Source organism: Rhinopithecus roxellana, chromosome 14, assembly GCF_007565055.1.
Source record: "Rhinopithecus roxellana isolate Shanxi Qingling chromosome 14, ASM756505v1, whole genome shotgun sequence".
NCBI lineage: Eukaryota > Metazoa > Chordata > Mammalia > Primates > Cercopithecidae > Rhinopithecus > Rhinopithecus roxellana.
This window is the reverse complement of record NC_044562.1, coordinates 73279661-73306424: the sequence shown is the minus strand read 5'-3', so window position 1 is coordinate 73306424 and position 26764 is coordinate 73279661. Positions and strand designations below refer to the sequence as shown.

Sequence of the window (26764 nt, the reverse complement as noted above, 5' to 3'; positions counted from 1 at the left end):
CTTGCATAGTTTTTGATGAGAATTTTGCTGCCATTCTTTATTTATTTTTATGTAATGTGCATCCCCCCAACTGCTTTTAAAAAAAACTTTGTAAGATGTGTGAGTACCAGTGAAAAAGGAAAAAAATTTGTTTCCTCAAAGTTGACATATTTGTCCTACACTAAAGGAATCCTTAAAGATATTAAGAGAAGAGAGTATAAAAATAATTTCTATTCTTTTAAACAAATGTGCATTTATATTCTTGAGTGTAAGTGTGCACATTTAAGATTCTATAAAACCATAAAACTATAAACACATGAAACTGAAATGTGAAAATAAAACTTCAGAGAAACCAAACGTATGTATAATTTCTAGAACCGAGAGACATCCTCTATACATTATGTGTGGGATGAACAATCTTGACTCTTAGGCTGAGGCAAAGTATGGATGCTCCTTGACTTATGATGGGGTTACATGTCAATAAACCCACCATAAGTTGAAAATATCATAAGTTGAGAGTGGGGTGTCTACTTGTGATATTTTCAATTTATGATGAATTTATCCAGATGTAACCCAATCCTAAATTCAGGACTGTACTGAATGAATATTGCTTTCAGACCATCATAAGGTCAAAATCATAAGCTGAGCCATTGTAAGCCAGGGGCCATTGGTATCACTTTACAGTGAAAACTGTTCTTTCCCCAAATTTTCTCACTCTCTGGCTGCTTTTACAATTTTCTCCTTAACACTAGTTTGCAGCAATTTATCATGTGCTTTGATGTTGCTTTCACCGTATTTTTTTTCTGTTTAGTGTTCACTGCACTTTTGGATCTGTGACTTTTCATCAAATTTATACAATTTTTGGTCACTATAGCTTTAAATAATTGCTCTGTCTCCTGGTTTCCCATCACTGTTCCTTCTGTGACCCAAATTACACTTATGTTAAGACTGCTTGCTATTGTCCCACTGGTCAGTGATGTTGTATTAATTTTTTTTTTTTTTAATTCTCTGTTCTTCATCTTGGATACTTCTATTATTGTATTTTCTGGTTTACTAATCTTTTCTTCTGTGGTGTCTAATATGCTGTTAATATAATCCAGTGTATTTTTCATTTCAGATATACTTTTCACCTCTAGAGATTCAACTTGGATTTTTAAAAACAGCTTCCATTTCTTTCCTCACTACAACCTTTAGTCTACTGTTAATTTTGGTCACACTACTAAGATAACACCCTCTTGAAGAGTCTTAACCAATACTCCATGTGTTGTGACTTCTTTCTGTTTCTACTAGTGGGCAGAATGAGTCTCAGTCTTCAGTGAGTTTCAGCCATTGTTTAGCCTATTGCTTTCTGGTGGTTTCCCAATAGTTTCTTCCCACGTATATACAGATAAGTTATCAGCAAAAGACTCAAGAAGGCTTCTCTGCAGATCTCCAGAATGCTTTTTGTGTGCAGCTGTCTCCTCAGGCAGCCTCTGCCCCATATATATGACCTGCTTTGCACCTCCCCCACAACCCCACCCTAATCTCTTTGTCCTTAACTGGGGTAGACCACAAGACTCTGCTTCAACTCCCCCTCTATGTGTTGTGGCCTGGGAACTGCCTCCAAGCAGTAAGAGTGATCTTAAGAATAATTTTTTTTGTATTCCTTCTTTCAGTTATCACAGTTTTATACTACCTATTGATCAATGTCTGGCTGTGGTTTTTATATACGTTTTCTGGTTTGCTAGTTGTTTAAGATGGGAAGGTAAATGTAGTTCTTCCATCATGACTGAAAGTAGAAATTTTGTTTATATTCTTGGTTTTATTGATTCGTTCATGTGAGCGCCAACCAGTGACTTCACTAGGCTTCAGTTTCTACACATGTAAAATAAGATTAACTTAATCAGTAATTTTCAACACCCTTTATACAGACTGAACTGCTTCAGGATTCTTCTGTAATCCATGTTCCATGAGCACATCTCACCCAGCAAAGTGTTACATTAACACTGTCATATTCAGTAGGCTGTTCACTAAGATGTTGCAATGGGTGATTTCATTTGACATTTAATCTTGTAGAGGGCACTGCTTATTTTTCAGTACACAGAACAAGTTTCTTATTTTTGCATAAAAGCTCCCAATCCATGTGAATTATATAGAGCTGACCTCTTCCCCAGCTGCAGGGGAAGACCTGGATCTAAGCCAGTACATTCCCTTCTCCTGACTGGAGCTACTGGTGCAGAGATGGGTATATGATATAACTGGTCAATGACTGCCAGACCCAGAACCTTTGTTCAAACAGTCTGTCTTTGAAGCTGACTAGAATCTGGGAGGATACAGAGCTGAAGACTTTGACAGTCATCTTCTTACCAGAGGGAGCCTAAAAATGAAGAAAGAGTTGGGAGATGGGGTTCTGGTGGCATTTTAAGCCCCTAAGTCAAAGGATATCTTCAATTAATGCTAGACTTTTTCTACTATGTGACATAACAAATTTCCTTTTTTCTTAGTCCAGTGTGGGCTGGGTTTTCTGACACTTGCAATAAAAGTCTCTCAACTGTTCCATCAAATAGTAAATGTATTCATGTAACAGATCAAGAAAAACACACTGAAGTAATACAGTTGTGGAGTAATGAGCTGTAACAGCAACCATCAAAGCAAATTAGCACGCCCCCTAGAGATGGACTTCTCTTTAAGAACAAGGGCATGTGTACCAGGCAGAGCACAAGCAGAGATCAGTGTTGTGTCACATGCAAGAGGTGAAGCTCCAAACAAAGGTAGTTCTAAAAAGAGAAACAGGGAATATGATATTTTAGGCCTGATTTGGGCAAATCCATTCACATGGATAGCCAAAACGTCACCTCTAATACAAAAGACAGGAGGATATCACCTAAAGTGACAACAAACCTCTGACTACCATGACCTAAAAATACATGTGTTCTTTTAATTTTTAAGTCTGGATAATATCTTACAAAACACGGCAGTTCTATTTTTGCTCCCCAAAGAACATAAAAATATAGAAAATAAGCAGCTGATGATATAGTGGTTCTTCAACTGCTGGGCTACTGGCCTTTAACTTTATAGTTTTCCTATTTTGTAAAATCTATTAATATGTTGCTTGTTAAAAAAATAATTTACAGTGGTTTTCAGCTACCAGAAGTTCTTGTGTAGCAAAAATATTTACAAAGAAAAATCATTGCTTGTAATCTTTTCTCTTCATTTATTTTTTAACCTATATATTCCACTTCCTTTGTACACCAAAGGAAGTGGAATTTTTTTTTTTTTCCCTATTCTCTATCTCTTATTTTTTTTCTATGCTCTATCCTTTGGGATATTTGATGAAGGCAATGGTATTTTTGTGTCATGTACTATTACATAACAAATGATGAACACTGACTAATGATACTAAGTTTACTGAGATATGGAGTACTTGACAACATAGACAATAATTGAGGCAAGATGATAAGACATGTATGTATTCTTCAGGCACATGCTTTAACTATCCTACTAACAGTCACGGTAAATCTTACTCCTTTTTTTTTCTTTTTTGAGATGGAGTTTTGCCCTTGTTGCCCAGGCTGGAGTGCAATGGCGTGATCTCGGCTCACAGCAACCTCCGCCTCCCAGGTTTAAACGATTCTCCTGCCTCAGCCTCCCGAGTAGCTGGGATTACAGGCAAGCACCACCATACTCGGCTAATTTTGTATTTTTAGTAGAGACAAGGTTTCTCCATGTTGGTCAGGCTGGTCTCGAACTCCCAACCTCAGGTGATCCACTGTGCCCAGCCAAATCTCACTCTTAATAAGACTTTGTCCTCTAGGGAATGTTGACACAGTGGGTCACAAAAAAGATGAAGTCTGATAGCACAATTTGTCAGTTAAACAAGGCTTGAAACAGACATGAAATATTACATATGGTATTTCTCCTATTAACTTACAAAATAAGCAAAAGAGAATTAAGACCCAATCCTCAGTTAAATTTGGAAGGGGTGAGTGAATGTAATATAGAAGAGACTATTAGAAGGGGCTTTAGAGTACCAACATATCTGAAACGGGGGAGAAACCAACCCCTGAAGGTTGGACTATTGTATGAACATGTAAACCAAAGTATTAAGAATTTTACAGGCCAGGTGCAGTGGTTCACGCCTGTAATCCTAGCACTTTGGGAGGCCGAGGTGGGCAGATCACCTGAGGTCAGGTGTTTGAGACCAGCCTGACCAACACGGCGAAACCCCATCTCTACTAAAAACACAAAAACATGGTGTGGGCGTGGTGGCAGGCACCTGTAATCCCAGCTACTAGGGAGGCTGAGACAGGAGAATTGCTTGAACCCAGGAGGCAGAGGCTGCAGTGAGCCAAGATCGCACCACTGCACTCTAGCCTCGGCGACAGAGTGAGACTGTCTCAAAAAAAAAACAAGAAAAGAAAAAAATTTTAGAAGAGGTGACTTAAAAATTTTTTTTCATTTTTAATTGACAAAAATTATATTTACTGTCTACAACATGATGTTTTGAAATGCAAATACATTGTGAAATGGCTAAATTGAGCTGATTAATGTAAGCATTACCTCAAATACTTATTTTTTGTGGTGAGAACACTTAAAATCTACTCTCAGAGAGACTTTCAAGAATACACTGTTAACTGTAAGAGGTGACTTTTAAAAATTGTGTGTTTTTCCTATGCATTTATATCCTTAAAGAAAGTATGGTATATATGTACAACAGAATATGTATTCAGCCTTAATAAAGGAAATCCTGCCATATATGACACTATGAGATGAACCTGGAGGGCGTGATGTTAAGTGAAATAAGTCAGTCACAAAAGGACAAATATTGCGTGATTCCACTTATATGAGGTATCTATAATAATCACACTCAGAGAGAGTGGTTGCTGGGATGGCAGAGGGAGAAATGGGGAGCTGCTGTTCAACGCATATAAAGGTTCAGTTATATAGACGAGTACCTTCTAGAAACTTGTGAGCAACGCTATGTCTTTACTTAACAATACTGTGTTGTGCACTTTAAGATTTTTTTTTTTTTTTTTTTTTTTTTTTGACGTAGGGTCTTGCTCTATTCCAGGCTGTTTTTCAGTGGCACAATCACAGCTCACAGCAGCCTTGACGTCCTGGGCCCCAACGATCCTCCTGCCTCAGCCTTTTGAGTAGCTAGGACTACAGGCATGTGCCACCATGCCCAGCTAATTTTTGTATTTTTTATAGAAACAGAGTTTTGCCATGTTGCCTAGGCTGGTCTCAAACTCCTAGGCTCAAGTGATCTAGCCTACCTCAGGCTCTCAAAGTGCTGGGATTATAGGCATAAGCCACTGCACCTGGCCTTACTTAAATATTTAAGAGGGTAGATCTCATGTGACATGTTCTTATCACAAAAAAAATCTCTCCCCAAAGTTTAAACTACCCTCTACTGAATTATACTTTGCATACTCACTTCTGACTGTCATTCCATTTCAGGCAGAGATGTCTTTTATATTTGTATATGAAATTTTTGTATATGAACCATGAGGAATATGGCATTATTATACATATGTGGCACATAAAATTAAAGGTTATTTTGCCAGTGTTTATGCATAAAACCTTTCTTTCTTTTCTTTTTCCTTCCTTCCTCCCTCCCTCCCTTCTCCCTCCCTCCCTCCCTCTCTTCTCTCTCTCTTCTTTCTCTCTCTCTCTCTTCTCTCTCTCTCTCTCTCCTTCTTTCTTTCCTCTCTCTCTCTCTTTCTCTCTTTCTCTCTTTCTTTCTTTCTTTCTTTCGACATGGGGTCCTGCTCTGTCTCCCAGGCTGGAGTGCAGTGGTGTGTTCACAGCTTACTGCAACTTCTATCTCCTGGTTCAAGCCATCTTCTCACCTCAGCCTCCTAAGTAGCTGGGACCACAAGTGCACAGTATCATACCCAGCTAATCTTACAAATTTTTTTGTAAAGATGAGGTCTCTCTATGTTGCCCAGGCTGGTCTTAAACTCCTGAGCTCAAGCAATCCTCCTGACTTGACCTCCCAAAGTGTGGGAATTATAGGAATGAGCCACTGTGCCTGGCCCCAAACCCTTCCTATGTCCTTCTCATCATTCCCATTATATTGACATATGCCTTCTTTTCAGTAGTTTGCATATATCCAGCAGGACTATATATTGCATATTACTGTGTCTCCTCCCATGTCTAACAGAGTGGTCTGCACACAACAGCTGCTTGATAAATACTTGACGGATGAGCAAGGGGGAAACGGAGCACATGCATGCTAGGAAAGCCTGGAGAGTCTTGTTTTAGATTAGAGAATACTGTGGGCAAGATGTTTCAACACTGTTAAGGGATTTTTCTTTGAAAAGATTGAGTTAGTATGTTCAACAGCAACTTTTCATATGTATATTAAAAGAGCCAATCTCTTCAGGGCCCACATGGACATGGAACAAGAGGCTAGAAAGGAAGGTGTTTCCAAAACATGTCTTCCTTACTTAAAACGTTAAAAAAAGATACAGTAGAAAGCTTGAATGGAAGAGATTAAAAACATACTGTTAAGTAATTTGTATAATGGGCAGTATAATAGAGAGACAGTATAATAGAGAGAAGCCAAATTTGGAACTTGGGGAATAAAGACAGATTATAAAACATCTCCAGAATAAAGGGCCATGATCTGTGAGAATAATATGGGTTTCTCTTAAGTATAGCAATTTAAATTCTCTAGTCCGATAAGATAGCTACAAAGAAGTATATGCAACTATGTGCAAACCAACAAGAACTTTGTGAAATGTTTCTTTTCAGATTATTAGTGGCAGGTAGTAACCTTTCCGATAACCTTAATGATCTGAATGACTTGCACTCGGGGTGTCATACCAGTTCCCCAGCCAGCATGACAAATCATAAGGCGGCCAGGCAGGGTGAGGCTGAGAGGGCCGCAGTGCTGAGGGGCAGTGCACAGGTTCTGTGGTCCTCCTCACCAGCAGCATTGGCAGAAGTGGAAAGCGGAGCAGTGGCTATCATTTTTGACTTCCGCAGCATCAGATATGTACTATATTAGGCAGCAACAGAAATACAGTGTTTATAGGGACCTTAAAGATGATTCTGACCAATTTCCTAGTTTCTCTTCATCAGTCCTCTCCATGTCCGATTGCCTTAGGCAGACAGAACCTACACTACATACTGATCTGATCTGCGCTATTTTTGTCTTCTCTTGCAAGTGGCCCACATTAAGAACTGGGGAAAGAGAGAGAGAGAGAGAGAGAGAGAGAGAGAGAGTGTGTGTGTGTGTGTGTGTGCGCGTGCACGCATGTGTATAATAGAAATACATATAATTCCACTTAATTTCTTTCTTGGAGAAATTCCAAGTAAGAAATTATTTAAAATTATTTAAATAATTTCCAAGTAAAATTATTTAAAGGAATAATTCACATTATTCCTTTAAAATGTTTATGATGGACACTCCTTGTTCATATCCACAGAAGCATAATGAAGCATTCTAGATTGTCATTTCCATTTTGTAATATTGCATTTACCTTCATTTATAATACCATTAATTCAAAACACTATTAAAATTCCTGAGCATTTAAAATATGTACACAGATTCTCTAGTCAAATATCAGATAACATGATGGTATCTTGAGTTTTATTTCATTTTTAAAACTCACATAAATCTGATGAAAAGAAAATGTAACAATACAGATCTTAAGATCAATGAATAATCTATTTTTGTGTTTAATTTCCTGCTGTCATGAGGTTTTCAAGTAACAACAACCAAGGTCCCCCCCATGTCACACTGTGTACTCATTTAGTCATTTATCAAATGCTTCTTGAGCATCTGCTAGTTACAGGCATTTTACCAGACATGGAGAAAGGGCAAGGAAGAATGGAGGGAGGCAAGATGTGGTGTTGTGAGGGTTGGTGGGGATAATATGAAAGAGGTGACAGGTACTGTTTCTGAATATGACATTTCACTGCTGTTAATATAAACAGTTTTAAATATTCTTTCATATATAGTTAATTTTAGTTACTTTTCAAATCAACATATTGAAAATTTGTCTCTATATGAACTTCAATAAAATTTTAATGAAAAATGGAATACTTATAATAAATCTAATGCTTCACAATACACTATAATTCAATCCGAGAATTTTAGAGCTGTAAGAGAACCCTTAGACCATGTGGTTTAACTTCACAGTTCATATTAAAATTATTTATTTTTATTCATTCATTTTGTATTTATTTTATTATAAATGTGAATCAAATAAAGACCAAAGGGGGCTTGGATTTGCCCACGTCCTTGGGAGGAAAGGAAGGACTACCCTCAGCAGGAGTGCCGGCCATTGCCGCCCTTCAGTGCATCAGACCGCACAGCGTCCAGTCTGTTGGCCAGGATTGGTGGGTTCAATATGATCTCTTTTTCCTAGTAGGTCTTGAATCAGTAATTTTATTAACTATTATAAAGTTCACATTACAGTGTTATTTTAATTGCAGTATCAATTCACATTTCAGGATTCACTGTTTGCCTGTTATCTTGGCAACATTAAATCTATTAATATAATATCTCATATCTTTCATTTATATGAAGAATGCAAGTACCTGAAATGAAAATTGACAACTAATTCAAGACTACCTTAAAAAAATTAAACTCATATTTTTAGTATCTACTCACTATAATTCTTAATGTTGTTTTCTTTTAATTACTTAATTTGCCTAAGTAGCCTAGCTTCTGTTGTTATTGTATTGTACCTGCTCTTGATTTTATTTTATAGAGCTATCTGAATTAAGCAACAAACCAAATGAAACATTTAACAGTTTAATTTGAAAAGAGTAAAATAAATATAGAGGATTTCACTGTATTCTGTAGTGCATGAAAAATGTAGCTTTTATTTATGTTTGAGATGGAGTTTCGCTCTTGTTGCCCAGGCTGGAGTGCAGTGATGCGATCTTGGCTCACTGCAACCTCTGCCTCCTGGGTTCAAGCGATTTTCCTGCCTTAGCCTCCAGAGAAGCTGGGACTACAGTTGCGTGCCACCACACCCGGCTAATTTTGTATTTTTAGTAGAGATGGGGTTTCCCCATGTTGGCCAAGATGTTCTCAATCTCCTGACCTTTCGATCCGCCCACCTCAGCCTCCTAAAGTGCTGGGATTACAGGCATGAGCCACCGCGCCTGGCCAAATGTAGCTATTCTTATGCAACATCTAACTCTGCCTGAGAACTAGGCACTGCCCCCACAATCATGCTAAGGTTTAGAATCACATCATAATCTCTGTAACTGGACAGGAAGAAGAGGATTCAGATGAACCCTTAAGTATAAATAAATGTCAGTATGGATTCAGGAAAAAAAAAAAAAAAACCACTTACGGTTATTTGTAGTAACAAAAACAGTGGCTACCATGTATCTACATGTACAGGGAACTCAATTTTTCCGTTGTAGAGAGAGATTAAGTAATCGGCCCAAGGTGGTGCATACAATAAGCAAGCTCCTGAGGGCAAAGGTTGGGACTTCTTTTATCGTTTTACCCAGAAAGCCTCAGAATGCAGGGCACAATCATTGCTGGAGGGGTGCCTGAGTTTTATTTTTAATGTTAGAGGTTGCTTTGTTTTGTTTTCTCTCTCTCTCTCTCTGTGTGTGCCGTATGTTGTATTAGGATGAGATAGTTCTTAAGAGGTTGATCCAGGGGACAATACAATTATTTTCTCTCTAATTGATGTATATAACTTATAGTGTAATAGTTTCTAGAGGATTTGGTGCATTTATCTGTAAAATAACCTCCCTAAGGGATATAAGTATCCTTCTTGTGATAGAATGTTTCTCAAATCCTTATAAGTAACAATAGAAAAAAAAAAAAAAAGAGAGGGAGACTGTGTTACATAACATAGCAAAATGGAAGCCTTCCTGTTTTATTCTACTAAAAAAACCCCAAAACCGACAAACAAATGCCTGTCTGTAGGCTGAAGTTAGGTCCAGTTGGTTTGTTTGGCTTTCACCTTGGTGGGTGCTTTCACCAAAGGTAGAAGGCATTCTTGGCTTCACTCCCTGAAATAAGGTTTGACAGCTGTTCGACTCCACAGAGCACTATTACATAACAAGGCAGTTCAAGAAGCAAAAAAGAAAACCACCTTGAAATGGGGCTTTGGTGAGTGGGCTTGTGACAGAATACACTTTTACCACCATAGAAAAATAGTTAATGGCAAGGACACATGAATGATTATCATCATGGAAATGCTATGGTTTTTCCCCACATAAATTTCTGAACTGTACACACATAGATGTGTGTATCACAATCAGTGACCTTCTAAGCGAGCGTCTGTGTAGGAGAGAACTGCGCCTGCCACAGAGTCTGGGATGTTCCTGGAAGTCAAGTACGACTTTCTTCCCTTCTTTCTTTTCTTTTTTTTTTTTTTTTATAATGCCACCCTATAGAAACAATTTTTAAATAACAGAGAGTAACTTCAATGGAAAGAGTCAATTCTGAGATTCCTGACCTTATTAGCAGCTCTAAATAATATGTAATGCAACTTATTGTCTAAAATGAGCTCTTTCTTGAGCATAAATACTCTTTTTTAAAAAGTCCAAGCTGGTTTTCATTATTTTTCAGCTCCAGAGAATGAAGAAGCTTTCTATTTTTTAAGGCTTAAAAAAACACCCAAGTATCTTTAAAGCAGTTTAGATACCAAGGTTAAGAGTCACAATTGACTGCAGGGTCAGAACTTTCCGGCTATGTAGAATTTATTCATTAAAGTCATGTGTTAAAATTGAGAAACAACTGGAAGATACAACCACAAAAAGAGTTTGTTTATGCAAATTCTTGAATAGACCTCCTAGTTGCTCTTAATCAATATTGATAAAAAGTATGTATAAGGAACTTGACTTAGTACTCAAATGGCATTCTTAGTAGGTTTTTGCTGAACAAATCAGAGTACATCTTTGGGGATATATTTAAGATCTTAGCCATTTCTAAACAGTGTACCTATAATTTAATCTTTATTAGTAACTTAAAGACTTCTTTTGTGACATAACTTCATACTGGCAAAAGGATTTATTTGGGGTCATTTTCCTGATAAAAATCCTGTCAGACCAGGTTGTATATCATGCAAGAAGAAATTGAGGCCTAGAAGCCTGCATGTATTGTTTAGGTTCCTAAATGAAAGATGTAGTGAAAGCTAGAAACACATATGATATCTGTTTTCTATCCGGTATTTAATTTACTAAGTTGCCTCTATTACATTTTAAATCAAGATATTGGTTGAAAGGTAAGGTCCTTAATATGTTTAAAGAGGAAGAAAATGTTATTTACTTTATTTTAAAATATTAGCAATTTTTACATAGCCCACATATTTAAGAAACATTATTAAGTTATTTCTCTTTTATCCCAAAATGATCTGAAGATCACAAAAAACCTATTCCTCACTATGGAAAATGCAGAGCATATGGGTGGGTGGGTGGGGGGGTGTTGGTACTTAGCAATTGAGTAAAATAAATACTGGTCTTAAAAATCAGAATAAATTGCAAATGTGGAATGAAATTATCTAGTTCAGAGCCTGGTGCATTATAGGTGTTGAATAAATTAATAAACAAATGAAAGATCACGATTTCCAGCTTTATCACATTTGAAACCAAATTATTCCCTTTCTAAAATAAAACCTAACGATATTTTGTCTAAACTAAGAACATTCATGTCTCAAGAACCGCATCATAAAGTTGTCTAACTATTGGGAAGTTACTGTAGAAATGCCAGCGCATCTACCTATTAAATGTAACTGGGTCTCCTTATGCACGACTTCACGTTTTTAATCTCTGAATTAGATTGCAAAGGACAGAAATTCAAGGCCTTATATCATGCTATAAATACAGACAAGATCTACATACAGCTCGAATCAACACACATATCACCTTGAAAGAAAATTCAAGTACAGTTGATAAACCACATTAACACAATAATTAAAAACTACACATACACACGCATACATGGTGAAAGCAAATACTCAAAAAGTGAAGAGAAGCTGCTAGTGTCAGCAGCATCAACAGTCCCATGGTAGCCATCCTCCTTTCATCATGGTCAATTCATTAACAGGGGAGAAAAGACAGAAACTATGAGAAATGCAAACCATCTGCTCAATCCAGATGCAACAGCACATGCCTCTTACATCCAAAGCTCTTTACCAGAAACACAGATAAGATCTAATCCTCTCATAAAATCTCCAACAGAGGTATTCAGACACATTTGTATCACAAATAAAAACAATGACAAATTAATCATCAACTGAGACCTTTTAAATATCAGGCAAGACTTTTACCAGTGAGTACACATTGATAAAACAGTATTAAAACAGCATTAGAGAAAAACAGGGTTGGATTTCTATTAGCTTTATTCAGCTATTCCTTAAGTAAAATCAGGCTGAAAACATCTCACTCCTTAAATAGCAAGAACATTTTAGTCAAGTCATCCTAGTTTTAAAAAAGACATAAGAAGATATTCCTTTAATATTATATATTTCAAGTAATGTGCATTTCTTAAAAGACTAAAAGCAAATATTCTTACCTTGAAATTGTGAATCTTTTCATATTTTGGAATTTGCTCGTTTTCTTTCAGAGTTGCTCTTCTAACAAGTGATGTCAACTGCGAATAAGCAAAGAGTTTCAGAGGTTGCCAGATTGTCACAGACGACTTTGGAGAACCCAGTTTCATTCCCAAGGCTGCTATCAATAAATCTTGCTGACGGCCCTCTTGTTTTGATTTGTGAACTGCAGCCCTATTAGTTTTCCTCCCCGACCAAGACTCTTTGGATGGCATTTTGGAATTCACAGGGAAAGAAAACCTATAGTGGTCTATGTCTGTCGATGAAATCTATTCAGCTAACACATGAGCATTCTGCTAGGCAGCACAGAACCCTAACCTACAGAGAGCTGCAGAGAAACACCACGGAGAGGTGCAGGAGGAGGATGAAGCACTTCTTAAACAGAGGTCGACTAACCAGCAAAGTCTTCTTTCTTCCTTTTTTTCTTAAAGGGATCTATATTCTAGCTTCTAAAAACTTGAGTATGACCAGAAATAAAAAGAGTCGATGCTAACATACAAAACACTCAGCATCTCTCTCTATCGCTTTTTAAAAGGCATGCAATTTTGACAAATGATACATTTCTAAAAGCTTTCTTCTCTATTCAAGATATTAATGTCCATTCTGAATGAAAGATGCCTACATACTGCCTGCAATCAGTTTCTAGCAACAGACACCCTGTGAAGCCCCTAGCAGGGAAGGTGGGGGGAAGGGAGGGATTTCACAAGGAAGGCTGCATTAGACTGGCCACCGTAAGAAAGGAGATAACCAATGAAAATCAAGCAACAGTATTTAAGTACTGTATTCCTCAACTCACTCTGTCTCTCTGTTTCTCCCTCCTCTCATGTAAGAGTTTCCTGCTGGCTCAAGGCAAAAAAAAAAAAAAAAAAAAAAAAAAATCAGTGGGAAGGTAATGAGAAATGAATGAGTCATGCATTATTGCAAAATGGAATTTTTTTAACCTATTAAAAGCAGAGGAAAATTAACATACATACAGCACTAGGTTTTAGAAATAATGCACCACTGCCACATAAATTATGAAAGGCTAATCTGTATCCTTTGCTCATTATGGACTGAGGTTAGCTAACCAAAACCCAAGTTTATTAAAGACGAGGAAAAACTGGTGAATATTTTGATGAAAAATAAAAAGTTTAACTAGGTATCACACTATTTTCATGCAGAACAAGGAGTATGCATATCACATTGCTAATAGCTTGGCGTGGTCAGTTTTGTCTGTATTACGAGTAGTTTTGTTGTGGGCTATACTTACATAGAAGAAACCATTATTTTAATTCTCTAGTCTCAACATTTTTTTTAATTCAGAGAGCTTGAGGCCAGGTCATAGTGGAAGCCAATTGGGAATAATTCCTGATTTACACAGGTCCCAGTTGTAGTGTAACTACTTATAGGACTCAGATATATTTTGTTTGCTGATGTAGAAACAGGGTGGCTAGGTGAGAGACTTAGCACAACCTGATTTAGGAGCAATACCTACCTTTTTTCACTAAGGTGCTACAGGATGCTTAAATTTCCCATTTTGGTTCCCTAACTACCTCCCATCATCTGTTTCTCATGCTATAATAATTAAGTTAAACCAATAATCATGCCAATGTTACACTGTACTTAAAGCATCTAAAATTCTCTATATATTTAAATGGATTCAGTATATTTATAGTGTAAACACTTTAATCTCAGATTTCATAATCTACAGGGGGTATGTGCCCAGTGCATATTCTAGTTTAATTAGGGCATGAAGTGGTTCTTAAGATATGCTAGACATTGAAAATAACAAATGATTGATTTTCTAAACATCCCCAAATTATTTTTGTTTACTTGATTGAGTAGTCCCTTTTATTCTTCTAAAATTATGTCTAAGTAAATAAAAGGCAAAATTTATTTACATAGGAGTTTCAATTTCACAAGTTTATATACTTAGATAATTCATATGAGACATAAAATGCTCCCATTGCAAGAAGAAATGCAATGGAAAAAGTCTCCTTGCCTAGCCTAAATTGCTTTTCAGATTGGACCTATTTTGTCACATGATGACTAAAAATATAAAGGCCAACCAACTCTTTAGACATGTACAGCCTAAAGTGCAGTTTAACCAGTTCTCAGTAGGAACCAGAAAAAATAGCTCCAAAGGCAAGTTTTTTTCTTCAACAATGTTTGATATCAAGTTACTAAGTTACAACAATCAAACATGTAACCAAAGTAGCATCTTTTTTCTGAGTATTTTTGATCAACATCCTATTTTATAGATCATTCCTGGTTCTTCAGCTAGAGTTACTAAATTCAACCAAGCATAAAAATATTCATGATAGTTAAACCCAGAAAATTTATAGCTAGCTAAAAGTAAACATTTTGTCATTTAGAGGTAAGGTCTACTGTAGACTCTGCAGATTGTACTGTATTTCCTGAGTAATGTTCTATTTAGTCAAGAAATACTGGATTAACTGCAATCTGAACAGCTACCTAGGGCAGTAAGGAGATAGAAAACAATAGCTCAGGATGAAAACAGCATTGGCTACTCTCAAATGGCTAAGGGTTTGGTCACTATTTTGCCTTCAACATGGCAGTAACAGCACTTCTGCATTAACTTTGGTGAAGAACTTGTAAATAACAAAAACTGCTAACTCTAAAATTCAAAACCAATATAATCAATAGTCTGACATTCTAGACAAATGTGTATCACTCATGCTTACATTATCTAGTACATATCCATCTACTTATAGAATCTATTAATTATGGTTATCACTTATTAGTTATTGAGTACATATATTCCAGATACTCAACTAAGCACTTTATATATAGAATCCCACTGAATCCACAGATAAACCCTATGAGGCATAAATTATCTTAATTTTACAGTTGAAAGAGCTGAGACCTACAGTTTACTTCCCAAAGTTGCACAGCTAGTATGTGGTGGGGTTGGGCTCATAAATACTATGCTATATTCACCCAGATGAGAAAATGAGAGGAAACCATGGAGTCTTCTCTCTGATTCTATTCAAGGTGGTTTCTCTAGTTACCTTCTTTCAGTTTTGAGGAGTTGCAATAGATGGTAAGACAGACTAGCAGTAATTATCAAAGGATGGTAAGAAAAATGTAGTAACCAAGATCTTACGATCTCAAGTTTAGCATGTAGTAGGAAATGCAGACTTCAAGGCTCAATTCAAACACCCCCTCCTATGTGATGGCTTTAATAATCCACACCAATTAGAAGTGATCTCATCCACTTGTGAACCTAACAGTCTTTCACTGGTTCATTAGGTATGAGACTACCACATTCTACTTCATATCAGTTATCTGTGTAGCTGTTTATATAGAATTAGGCTTTATCTATATTTCTACACACCTTGAATCTAGCATACAGCTTACACAAAGGTTCAATATATATTTAGTTAAAAAATAAAACCAAATGAAGGCAGTTATTTTTATTGGGGGGCAGTGTGGTATAACGAAGAAAATATGATTTAAAATCAGAGAAACTGAAGTTTGAATACTGACCTTGGGAGTTCTGCTTTGTTTCTTGGTTACCTCATCTACGTAATATGAATAATAATACCTGTCTCACAGGTTACTGGGAAGTTTAAAGAAATGACCAAAAAAAAAAAAAAAAACAACCACTATCTGCAGGGAGTAAGTACTCAATAAATGATAGGATTACAGGGTTGCTGAGCCCCATATTAGCTGTAGGTATATAGTATAAGTTTAGGACACAGGTCCCTGCCCTCAAGGAGTCTGTAATCTGCTTTAGGTCTATACCACATAAGCATGCCTGGAAACACTGCCCTTCCCATTGTGTTTTGTCCCTACCCAGTTACTCATACTCTGGATCTAATCCTAATTTTTAAAAGGCATATAACGACATGTATGCCAGCTGAGGAAGCAAGGTTAGGAGGGAAGTGGAAAGCGGCAAGAAAAGGAGATACTCAGTATTGTTAAGGATCCAGGAACACTGCTTGATGCTTCCCAAGGCTGTCTTATCTATTGTTCCCACAGCCATCCTGGGAGGTATGTTGCATAATGGTCACTTTAGAGATGAGGAAACTGGGGCTCACAGAGTGAGGTGCTCAAGGTCGCACAGTCAGGATGTGGAGGTCTGAGCTCAGAATCCCCATCTTTCATCTTCCAAGCCTGACAGCTCTTTCTGCTACCTTATAAGAGTAGTATATAACATAAGGTGTTAGGCATAGAGCACCTCTCATATTCTGGCTCTATAAAACAGAAGAAATGGTTTAACTGGGTGGGAGCCTAAACTGGTTGGGCACACATCTCACAAGGTCATTCTTGATAGAAACATTAACAGTATCTAGCTTGTTATTTTGACTGGGAATCTTTGACCTGTTGTCAGACCTGATCCTGCCCATCCTTTTTTTTGAGACAAGGTCTCACTCTGTTGCCCAGACTGGAGTGCAGTGGTGTGACCACAGATCACTGCAGCCTCAACCTCCCGGGCTCCACTGATCCTCCCACCTCAGCCTCCCGAGTAGCAGGGACCAGAGGCACATGCCACTACACCCAGATAATTCTTGTATTTTTTTTTCTAAAGATGGAGTTTCTCCATGTTGCCCAGGCTAGTCTGGAACTCCTGGGTTCAAATGATTCATTAGCCTCAGCCTCCCAAAGTGCTTGGATTATAGGTGTCAGCCATTGCAACCAGTGATCCTGCCCATCCTTGACACAGATATCAATTCTGTAGGTTCATCTGAATGAGGCCTACAAAATGGGATGGAGAATGGGTGAATTCCACAATCCTCTGTTTCTATCTTTGTCCATACCATCTGCAATATAGAGAGGAGGACTATAAAAATGGCAAGGAGGAAGTCCTAGTCAGAACAATCAGGCAAGAGAAAGAAAGAAAAGGCATCCAAATAGGAAAAGAAGTCAAACTATTTCTTCATTGACGATATGATTCTATACTAAAGGAAATCTTAAATTAGACTCTGGCAAAAGGCTACCAGAACTGATAAATGATTTTAGGAAGGTTTCAGTTTACAAAATCAATGCACAAAAATCAGTAGCATTTCTATACAGCAATAATGTCCATGCTGAGAGTCAAATCAAGAACATAATCCCATCTGGGCACAGTCGCTCACACCTGTAATCCCAGCACTTTGGAAGGCTGAGGTGTGAGGAGCACTTGAGGTCAGGAGTTTGAGATCAGCCTGACCAACATGATGAAACCCCTCTTTTTTCTCTACTAAAAAAAAAAAAAACACACACACACACAAAAATTAGCTGGGCGTGGTGGTGGGCACCTGTAAGTTCAGCTACTTGGGAGGCTGAGACAGGATAATCACTTGAACCTGGGAGGCGGTGGTTGCAGTAAGCCAAGATTGCACCACAGGACTCTGGCTTGGGCAACAGAGATTCTGTCTCAAAACAAAACAAAACAAAACAAAACCAATAACGAAAACATAATCCCATTTAAAATAGTCACAAAGAAAATAAAATACCTGGGGATACGGCTAACCAAGCAGGTGAAAGATCTCTACAAGGAGAACTACAAAACATTGCTGAAAGAAATCAAAGATGACACAAATAAATGGAAAAACATTCCATGCTCATAGATTGGAAGAATCAATTCATAAAAATGGCCATAATGCCCAAAGCAATTTATAGATTCAACACCATTCCTGTCAAATTACCAACATCATTCTTCACAGAATTAGAAAAACCTATTCTAAAATTCATATGGAACCAAAAAAGAGCCTGGCTACACAAAGCAATCCTAAGCAAAAAGAACAAAGTTGGAGGTATCACACTACCTGACTTCAAACTAAGTTATAAGGCTATAGTAACCAAGACAGCAATGGAAGAGAACAGAATACCAAGAAATAAAGCCTCACACTTAAAACAATCTGATCTTCGACAAGGCTGACAAAAATAAGCAATGGAGAAAGGACTCCCTAAGAAACAAGCAACGAGAAAAGGATTCAATAAACGGTGCTGGGATAACTGGCTAGTCATATGCAGAAGAATGAAAATTGGATCCTTACCTTTCACCATATACAAAACTTAACTCAACATGGATTAAAGATTTAAAGACCTCAAACTATAAAAATCCTAGAGGAGAACCAAGGAAATACCCTTCTTCATATCAACTTTGGGAAATACTTTTTGTGTAATTCTTAAAAGCAACTGCAACAAAACAAAAATTGATAAGTGGGCCTAATTCAACTGAAGAGCTTGTGCACAGCAAAAGAAACCATCAACTAGAGTAAACAGACAGCCTACAGAATGGGAGAAAATATTTACAAACTATGGATCTGGCAAAGGGCGAATAACCAAAGTCTATAACAATCTATAACAAATTTAAACAAATCAACAAGCAAAAAACAACCCCAATAAAAAATGGGCAAAGGGCATGCACACTTCTCAAAGGAAGACATATAAATGGCTGACAAACATATGAAAAAATGTTCATCATCACTAATCATCAGAGAAATGCAAATCAAAACCACAGTGAGATACCATCTCACACCAGTCAGAAATGCTATTACTAAAAAAGTCAGAAAACAACAGATGCTGGTGAGGCTGTGGAGAAAAGAGAACTTACACAATGTTGGTGGGAATGTAAATTAGTTCAGCCACTGTGGAAAGCAGTTTGGGGATTTCCCAAATAATTTAAAACAGAACTACCGTTTGACCCAGCAGTCCCACTACTAGGCATATACCCAAAGGAAAACAGATCATTATACCAAAAAGACACATGCACTTGCATGTTCATCACAACACTATTCACAATAGCAAAGAGATGGAATCAACCCAGGTGCCCATCAGGGGTAGACTGGATAAAGAAAATGTGGTATATACACACTATGGAATACTATGTAGCCATTAAAAAAAAAAATCATGTCCTTAGCAGCAACATGGTCAGAGCTAGAGGCCATAATCCTAAACAGATGAATGAAGGAACAGAAAACCAAATAATGCATGTTCTCACTTACATGCAGGAGTTAAACGCTGAGCATGCACGAACATAAACTTGGGAACAATAGCTACTGTGAACTGCTAGAAGGCGGAGAGTGGGATGCATCTAAAAACTACCTATTGGGTACTACGTTCACTGCCTGAGTGCAACATACCCATGTCACAAACCTGCACATGTACACCCTGTATCTACAATCAAAGTTGAGTAAAAAAACAAATAAAAATTTAAAGTACTGTTAATACTTCAAAAAATATGATCAAATTTTCATAGCAGATCTTTGCATTTTACAAGAAAGTGTTTAAAATACTATATTCTATTTTTCTCATTTTAATACTGTTTTGTGATTATAATTACAATGATCAATTTTACTCAGTGCCAACCTGAGAATCACTTTTCACCTGTTTGTGAAGAGACATGCATTTTAAGCCACAATGTACATTGCCTATGTCACTGAAAAGAAAAAAAAAAAAAAGGTAAGGAGTAGGGTAGAGGAGCCGTGTGAGGAATAAGAAATAGAAGGTGAAATAGGTGACCTTGAAAAGGAACACATTCACTGTTTTTCAAATAAATTCCCACTGATCTTACTACCCTGTTGTTTGTCCAATAAACAAAAATCCACAAATACTGGATTTGCATTGAGCTAGCCTCTCATTTTCACCAACTGTGGTAAAATAGGAAACTCAAGGGCTCTGGGGCCAGACAAAAGCGCTAACCTTAACTCTGTCATTTACTCGCTGTGGCACCTCCTTGGTCAAGTAACTGATTTATTTCTGTCTTTGTTTCTTTATATGTAAAATGAATTGAAAATACTTATGGTATAGAATCATTAAGAATCAAATGAGATACTCTGTGGGAAGCATTTTTGCATTATTTCTGGCACAGAAAGTAAATCAATAAATGGAAGTTTGCCTCCCTTCCCTTGTGTCAAAGGACCTACACTTCCAAGATAAGAGTTAGCATAATTTGTGACTATGATATGGATTAAAGACCTATGGTCATTGCTCTATGCAAAGTGAGCTCAGGTCAAATTATAACCAATAGTTTAGGGACACATTATAAGCATCATTGTTCTGCAATTTTTACCTTACCTTATTTCTGGCAATTTTACAATTAAAAGAACATCCATGCTCAAACTCAGTAATCCCATCAAATCCTGCTTATAGGAAAGGGTCTTATCAATTCACACTAAAGTACAAATGACCGATTATACTCTCTTTTCCACAAATATCTAGTTTTTAATATGGAATCGAGACTTAAGCCAAAGAGATAATTCTCCAACTATTGAATGTCAGTACTTATTTATAGTAAGAATGTTCTCTAGGACACTGGAAGGACCTCATGTAACACAAACAGCCACCTCCTTTGTAACATCAAGGTGATACCATAGAATCATTAGCACAATGCTCCAGTTATCAAAGCTAAGTCAACAATCCATCCAAAAAGCATCACAGAGGAATGTTCTAGCTGGCATGACCCTTATGACTGGGAAGGTGCTGAGTAACTGGATTAACTCTTGGGTAATATGAGTTTCTGGTTCAGGTTTAGCGAAATCCTGCAATTTCTATAAAATGTTAAAATTGAGGCACAAACATAGCTTTCCTGAAACCTCCAATATCAAGTTATAATATAAACACTTATGGATTCAAGCAAATTCAACTCACTTTAGATACACAGATTATTCCTACCTTCATCCCCTGAATTATAATTTGTAACCTATTTTTTCTCCATTAGACTCCATTAGAGTCAAGAGTGAAATATATTCCAAGGTACTTAACAACATGTCAGCTTCCATTAATTAACTGACAATTGCATAGCACTGTACTAGTAAATGCTTTACATGTATGATATAGTTTAGTTGTCAAAACAACCAGTAAGGTAGTTATTACAATTCTCATTTTATAGATGAGAATTGTATACTTAGAGACTTTTAAGAATTGTATACTTTAAAGACTTAAAGAAACACTATTGTAGATGAAGAAACAAAAGTTCAGATAAATTAAGTATCTTGCTGAAGGTCACCTAACTATTACATGATGAAAGTAAGACTTGAACCCATATCTATTCGATTTCAAATTGTCTCCCTCCTCTAGACTATCCTGCCTCTCATATTATCTATTGTTAACATGCCATTTTTGAAAGGCTGTCATTTGAATAAATTTCTGGAAAATTTATATTCTAGTGCCTCTCAGATCACTAGGCCTTTTACTACTGCTATATTTTAATTTATAGTAACTACCAGATTCAACAATCAAGCAATAATTTCAAATGTATTTTAAGTCAAACATTAGAGACTTCTGTTATCAGAACTCTATAAATTCCTTAAATTATGTTGGGATAAATAAATGTTTATGTTACACAGAAAACTCTTAACATTACGCTAGGACTCAATTTTTATGCTACTGGCAGCAATCACATCATAATTCCTAACTCAGTTTTCATTACATAGCTCATCTAGCATTAATATAATATCCATCTAAACAGATAACAATAAGGCACACCAGTGCATTCATCTCCGTATATAATAAATTTAAATCACACTATACTAACACTGCCACTACCAAATGTTGTATACTCTGTGACTGATTCACATGCTCCCTGACCGATTCACATGCAATAAGATTTAAACATAAGACATTTGAAAACAATGCAAACAAAAAAGGATAGCCCTTGCATTCTTCTTTCAAGAAACAATAGAAATATGAGAAATTCTCCAAGCACCAGCTGTGAAGGGAGCTTTTTCACACTACATGAAGAACATTATGCCCAAGGAGGAGGGGGTGGAACAGCACACAGCCTGGCTTCCAAGCCTTGTTCTTACTGCTATTAGACAAGCCACTTAGCTTTTCTAAGTCTCAGCCCTGGGGACTAAATGAGCTCAATGGTCTTCTCTATATTTTTAATAGAAATTCAAAAGAAAAGAAAAGGTTCATACTCATTTAGTACACAAGTATGTGCTGAAAGATTTGGGGATGTCTATCTTGAGAGAAATGTCTATACGAGAGAAATGCCTGCTGGCTCTTTGATTAAGTGTATCTTCAGAAGGTAGCTCTGGCAAATTTACAATGGGCTTTTGACTGGTACCCAATCAGATAGGCTCAGAAATGGGGTTTGTCAGCACAAGGAGATTATATCTATTTCTTAAGGGCAGACTAAAAATACCAAGCTCATGAAACTCACAGGTAAATCAGAATGGCATTCGTCTAGTTTATAACAAAATATGAGATATAGTTATTAGTATCATAAAGTAGTGACCAACATGCTCTTTTTGGTAGCACACCTACACTGCAAACAAAAAATAATTAGGAAGTTGGCGGGAATGGAATTGGAGCAAGTGGAGTGAGATAAATTGAACACTTAATATGTAGAGTTAGGACAACCTTTACAATTAGGATGGCCTTGCTGATGGACTAGAATACTCAGCATCCATTTCATGGGTCTCCCCTCATTTTAGGTCTGTGCTTGAATGGGCATAATCAACTTCTACCTATTTCAGTCTCCTCTTTTAATTATTTCTTTATGATTTTACATATCATTGCTCACATATCTTAGGTGATCTTAAAGTTAATTCATAAGATATAGTCTTATTTTTTCACTTATAAATTCTGGGAGGGTGGCAGATTGTGGTCCTGATGTATTGGTAACAACTTATACAATAAATGGAAGATGTCCTTATTCTGAATTATGTAACAATATGTAAATATAGACAAAATTACATAAGAATAAAATGTTCTAATCTAACACTATCTAATGTTTGGTCACCAGGAGTGATGGTTGTATAACAACATTCTTCCTTGGCTCTTCCTAATGAAAAGCTGAAACTGGGCTTCATGAGAAGGTCCTCTTGATCTTCCCCCCAACCCCCATGAATCTGAGGGGATACTCGGGGAAATGTGTCATTACATTTTTATTTTTGTCAATTTTTACCCAATTTTTGACACCTATTACCTGCAAGACTTAAACACTATTATTGTTCTGTAACAATAGAGAAGGTGAAATCAGAGAAGGTCTAACACTTTGTCAACAATGAGGAACTTTAAATCTAGTGCAAAATTCTTTAACCATAAACATTTTCACTTTTTCAAAAAGCTTTTGGATATAATATACATATAAAAATACAACTAAAAGGCAGAATCAGATTGATATTATTAGGAGTGTTTTCTGATTTTAAACTGCTATATGAGGTTATTTCAAGTTATTGCAACTCAGCGAACATTCTATACTGATTAATTTAATGGAGGCAATCTAGTATATCAAAACAAAAGCTAAGTGCTATATTTTTAGTTTTCTCATTCTTTTAGTGACTTCTGTTGATTAGGCTAGGATGAAGCCTAAGTGATTTGGTTATTTTAAAAAGGGCCTGTTACAGACTTCTTTAAACTTCAGTTAGAAAAGCTAATTTCCTTTATATGGCAAAAATAAACTATAGTTTGATTAGAATATGTCAATTGTAATTTATTTAAAATATTCACTTTAAGCCTCAATAGACATATATATTGATTCATGGTATGAGGCAGACTTGTGATGTTCAAATATATTTTTGAAAATTTGCTTTTATTTTGAAAATGGCAACAGTGGCCTGAAGACAAAAGATTTAACTTTCATAAACAATGACCCTGGGAAGAAGTACAAGCATGGGCATAATTCACAGATGTGTTAATTGTCCACTGTACCGCCACACATTCAATTTTCTTTGTAATGACTCTGCTATACTCATTGCACGTTTTACAAGATGATGATGTTTGAAAAGTAAAAGTAGCTTGCTTTTGGGCATTTTCTAAAACAAATTTTTTATATCATGTCCATAGCATTTCACTTATGAAATTCCTGTTGGTTCAAAGGATCCTAATAAAACTAATAGAGAACTTAACAACCCCTAACTTATATGCTCTTCATATAAGAGATAGCCACTAGGTTCTTATTTTTATACATACTGTGTCCCACATGGAACTCGGTATATTAAAAGTGATTTGAGGCCAGGTGTGGTGGCTCACACCTATAATCCCAGCACTTTGGGAGGCCGAGATGGGTGGATCACAGGGTCAGGAGTTCAAGACCAGCCTGGCCAACATAGTGAAACCCCCATCTCTACTAAAAAATACAAAAAATAAGCCAGGTGTGGTGGTGGGTGCCTGTAATCCCAGCTACTCGGGAGACTGAGGCAGGAGAATCGCCTGAACCCAGGAGGTGGAGGTTGCAGTGAGCCAAGATTATGCCACTGCACTCCAACCCGGGCAATACTGTGAGACTCTGTCTCAGAAAAAAAAAAAAAAAAAAAGAGTGATTTGAGGCATCTGGACAAGGTCCACACGTGGTCAGTATGTTAGAAGGAAGACACAGAAAGTCAGACTGCAACAAGTGGCACTTGTGAGGAAGAAGAAAGATTAAAGGATGATTTAATATCTTTCACTGACATTTTAATGGACTGAGAAGAATCTACCATGCTGATTTCCTCCTCCACTGGAAAAAAAAAAAAAGGTTACAGTGAGACAGCAACTGAAGATTTTAGGTTGATAAGGTCAAATGTTATTTGAGGCTATCTGGCCAGCTGAGACTACTGTATTACTGCTTGTCCACTAAAATGCCCCTAATAGCAACCAACAGTGACTAGGGATGTGCACAGATCCAGGAGTGGCTCTCCAAGCTCCTCAGAATGTACCTAAGCTTGTTTAATATAAAAATATTTTCAGTCCATTACTATTGAGTAAAATTAATGCTCTAGGAAGATATGTCATATTTACCTTTAGGTTTAGCATATCCCCGCCAACTAGCAGGAAAAACACAGTTTCAGGAGAACAGGCTTGGGTGCCCGAAGGAGGCCTTAGAAAACCTCATCCAGGCCTAGGCCTGATTCTATAACCATGTGGCATATCAAGAAATAATCTGTGAGGTAACTGGTTTAATAATCTGGTACTAATTCTACTTCACAATAATTTTAATTACTGTAGTCTTCTGCCAACCTGGCTAAAAAGAAATCCAGGCACACTTACACTGCCCCCAAATCGGCAGCACTTAGAAAGAGCTTTCCAATCCACAAAGTGATCTGTCATATATACTATTTCATTGTAACTTCCTATTCTTGTTTTTCAAAAAGGAAATTCACTGATGTTAAGGTATTTGTTCAGGGCAGATAATCAGTAAGCAAAGCAGCCAAGATGGAAACCAGGCCTTCTGACTTCACACCCTATCCTCTCTCCACTTCACACCCTATCCTCTCTCTACTCTACTGTGCTTGCCTGAGACATAGGGATATAATCACTTAACAGGCTGACTCTTAACCCTAAGCAAGGCTCAGCCATCATGAAGACCCAGAACCATCAGCAAACAGAAACATTCACAACTAGAAATGACCACTCTTAATTCACTTCTAAGCCTGACAACTGGTTTACAACATACAGAGAAGTCAAGTCAGCCTCGGTGATTGACTTGAGAATTAAAAAAAACTTTTCCATTATTTTGATGGTGGGGGATGGGGGTAAAGTGATATGTTGATCTCATTTAGATACATGCAGTTCTTTGTCAGATAATGTATCAGGGCTTCAAAGAGAGTCATTGAGTAGCATGTCTTCTTGTTTCTGTTAATTTTGCACTGGCTTTTCCTGATCCTTAAATTAAAAACAAATCAACAAAACTACCTCCAAACCAATGAAATGAGAGTGCAGTCTCTTGAGTAACTAATTAAACTGTTTTTAGAAATAGCTAATTAAGCTTTCCATTAAAATCCACCAAATAGACATACATAATTTACAAGGTGGAAAGCCATTTCAATCTCATGGGTAAAACAATTAAACAAGTCTTAAATTTATAACAGAGATTGCAGATTGGCTAATTCAGTGAGTAATTATATAATTAGGACACATTTTATCTTTAAAAGAATATAATGTAAAAAAACAAAAATTTCTGGGTGCTAGACATGTGGCCAAAGTGTAAAACCTTGATAAAACCCACAAATTCATTAAATGAAACTACTGAAATGCTCAAAGTATATATGTACAATACTAAGTGCTCATAGTTTACACTCAACATACATTTTATTGAGTATCTACTATATGCTAGGCACTAATGAATCTACAGCTTCATACCAGAGACTAGGGTGGTATACTATTTTACAAGGACCAAATATTAAATACATATTTAAAAAATAAATTATAATTGAGATAAGTGCTACATGAATAATGTATTTTCCCACCCTATTTTAGTCCCATAATCACATTTTCTAACAAAAGTTGAATTTGTCCATGAAATCTATGACCACGCCCTCCTTCCAAACTGCTCCCTCCTCTCATGGGCTTTCTGACACTCTCACAGGTGACTTCTACACCTCTCTCCATCCCAGATTTCTCACTCTTTT

General features: G+C 36.8%; 1 protein-coding gene across 3 annotated transcripts in view; it reads right to left on the bottom strand.

The window, feature by feature from the left end:
• CHN1 (chimerin 1) overlaps positions 1-26764 on the bottom strand; it is a 214213-nt gene that overhangs the window by 34866 nt on the left and 152583 nt on the right. For all 3 annotated transcript variants that reach the window (XM_030916099.1, XM_030916100.1, XM_030916101.1), the window contains one exon: positions 12461-12538. In XM_030916099.1, coding sequence (XP_030771959.1) covers positions 12461-12538 — 78 coding nt within the window. The remainder of the gene's footprint in view (positions 1-12460; positions 12539-26764) is intronic.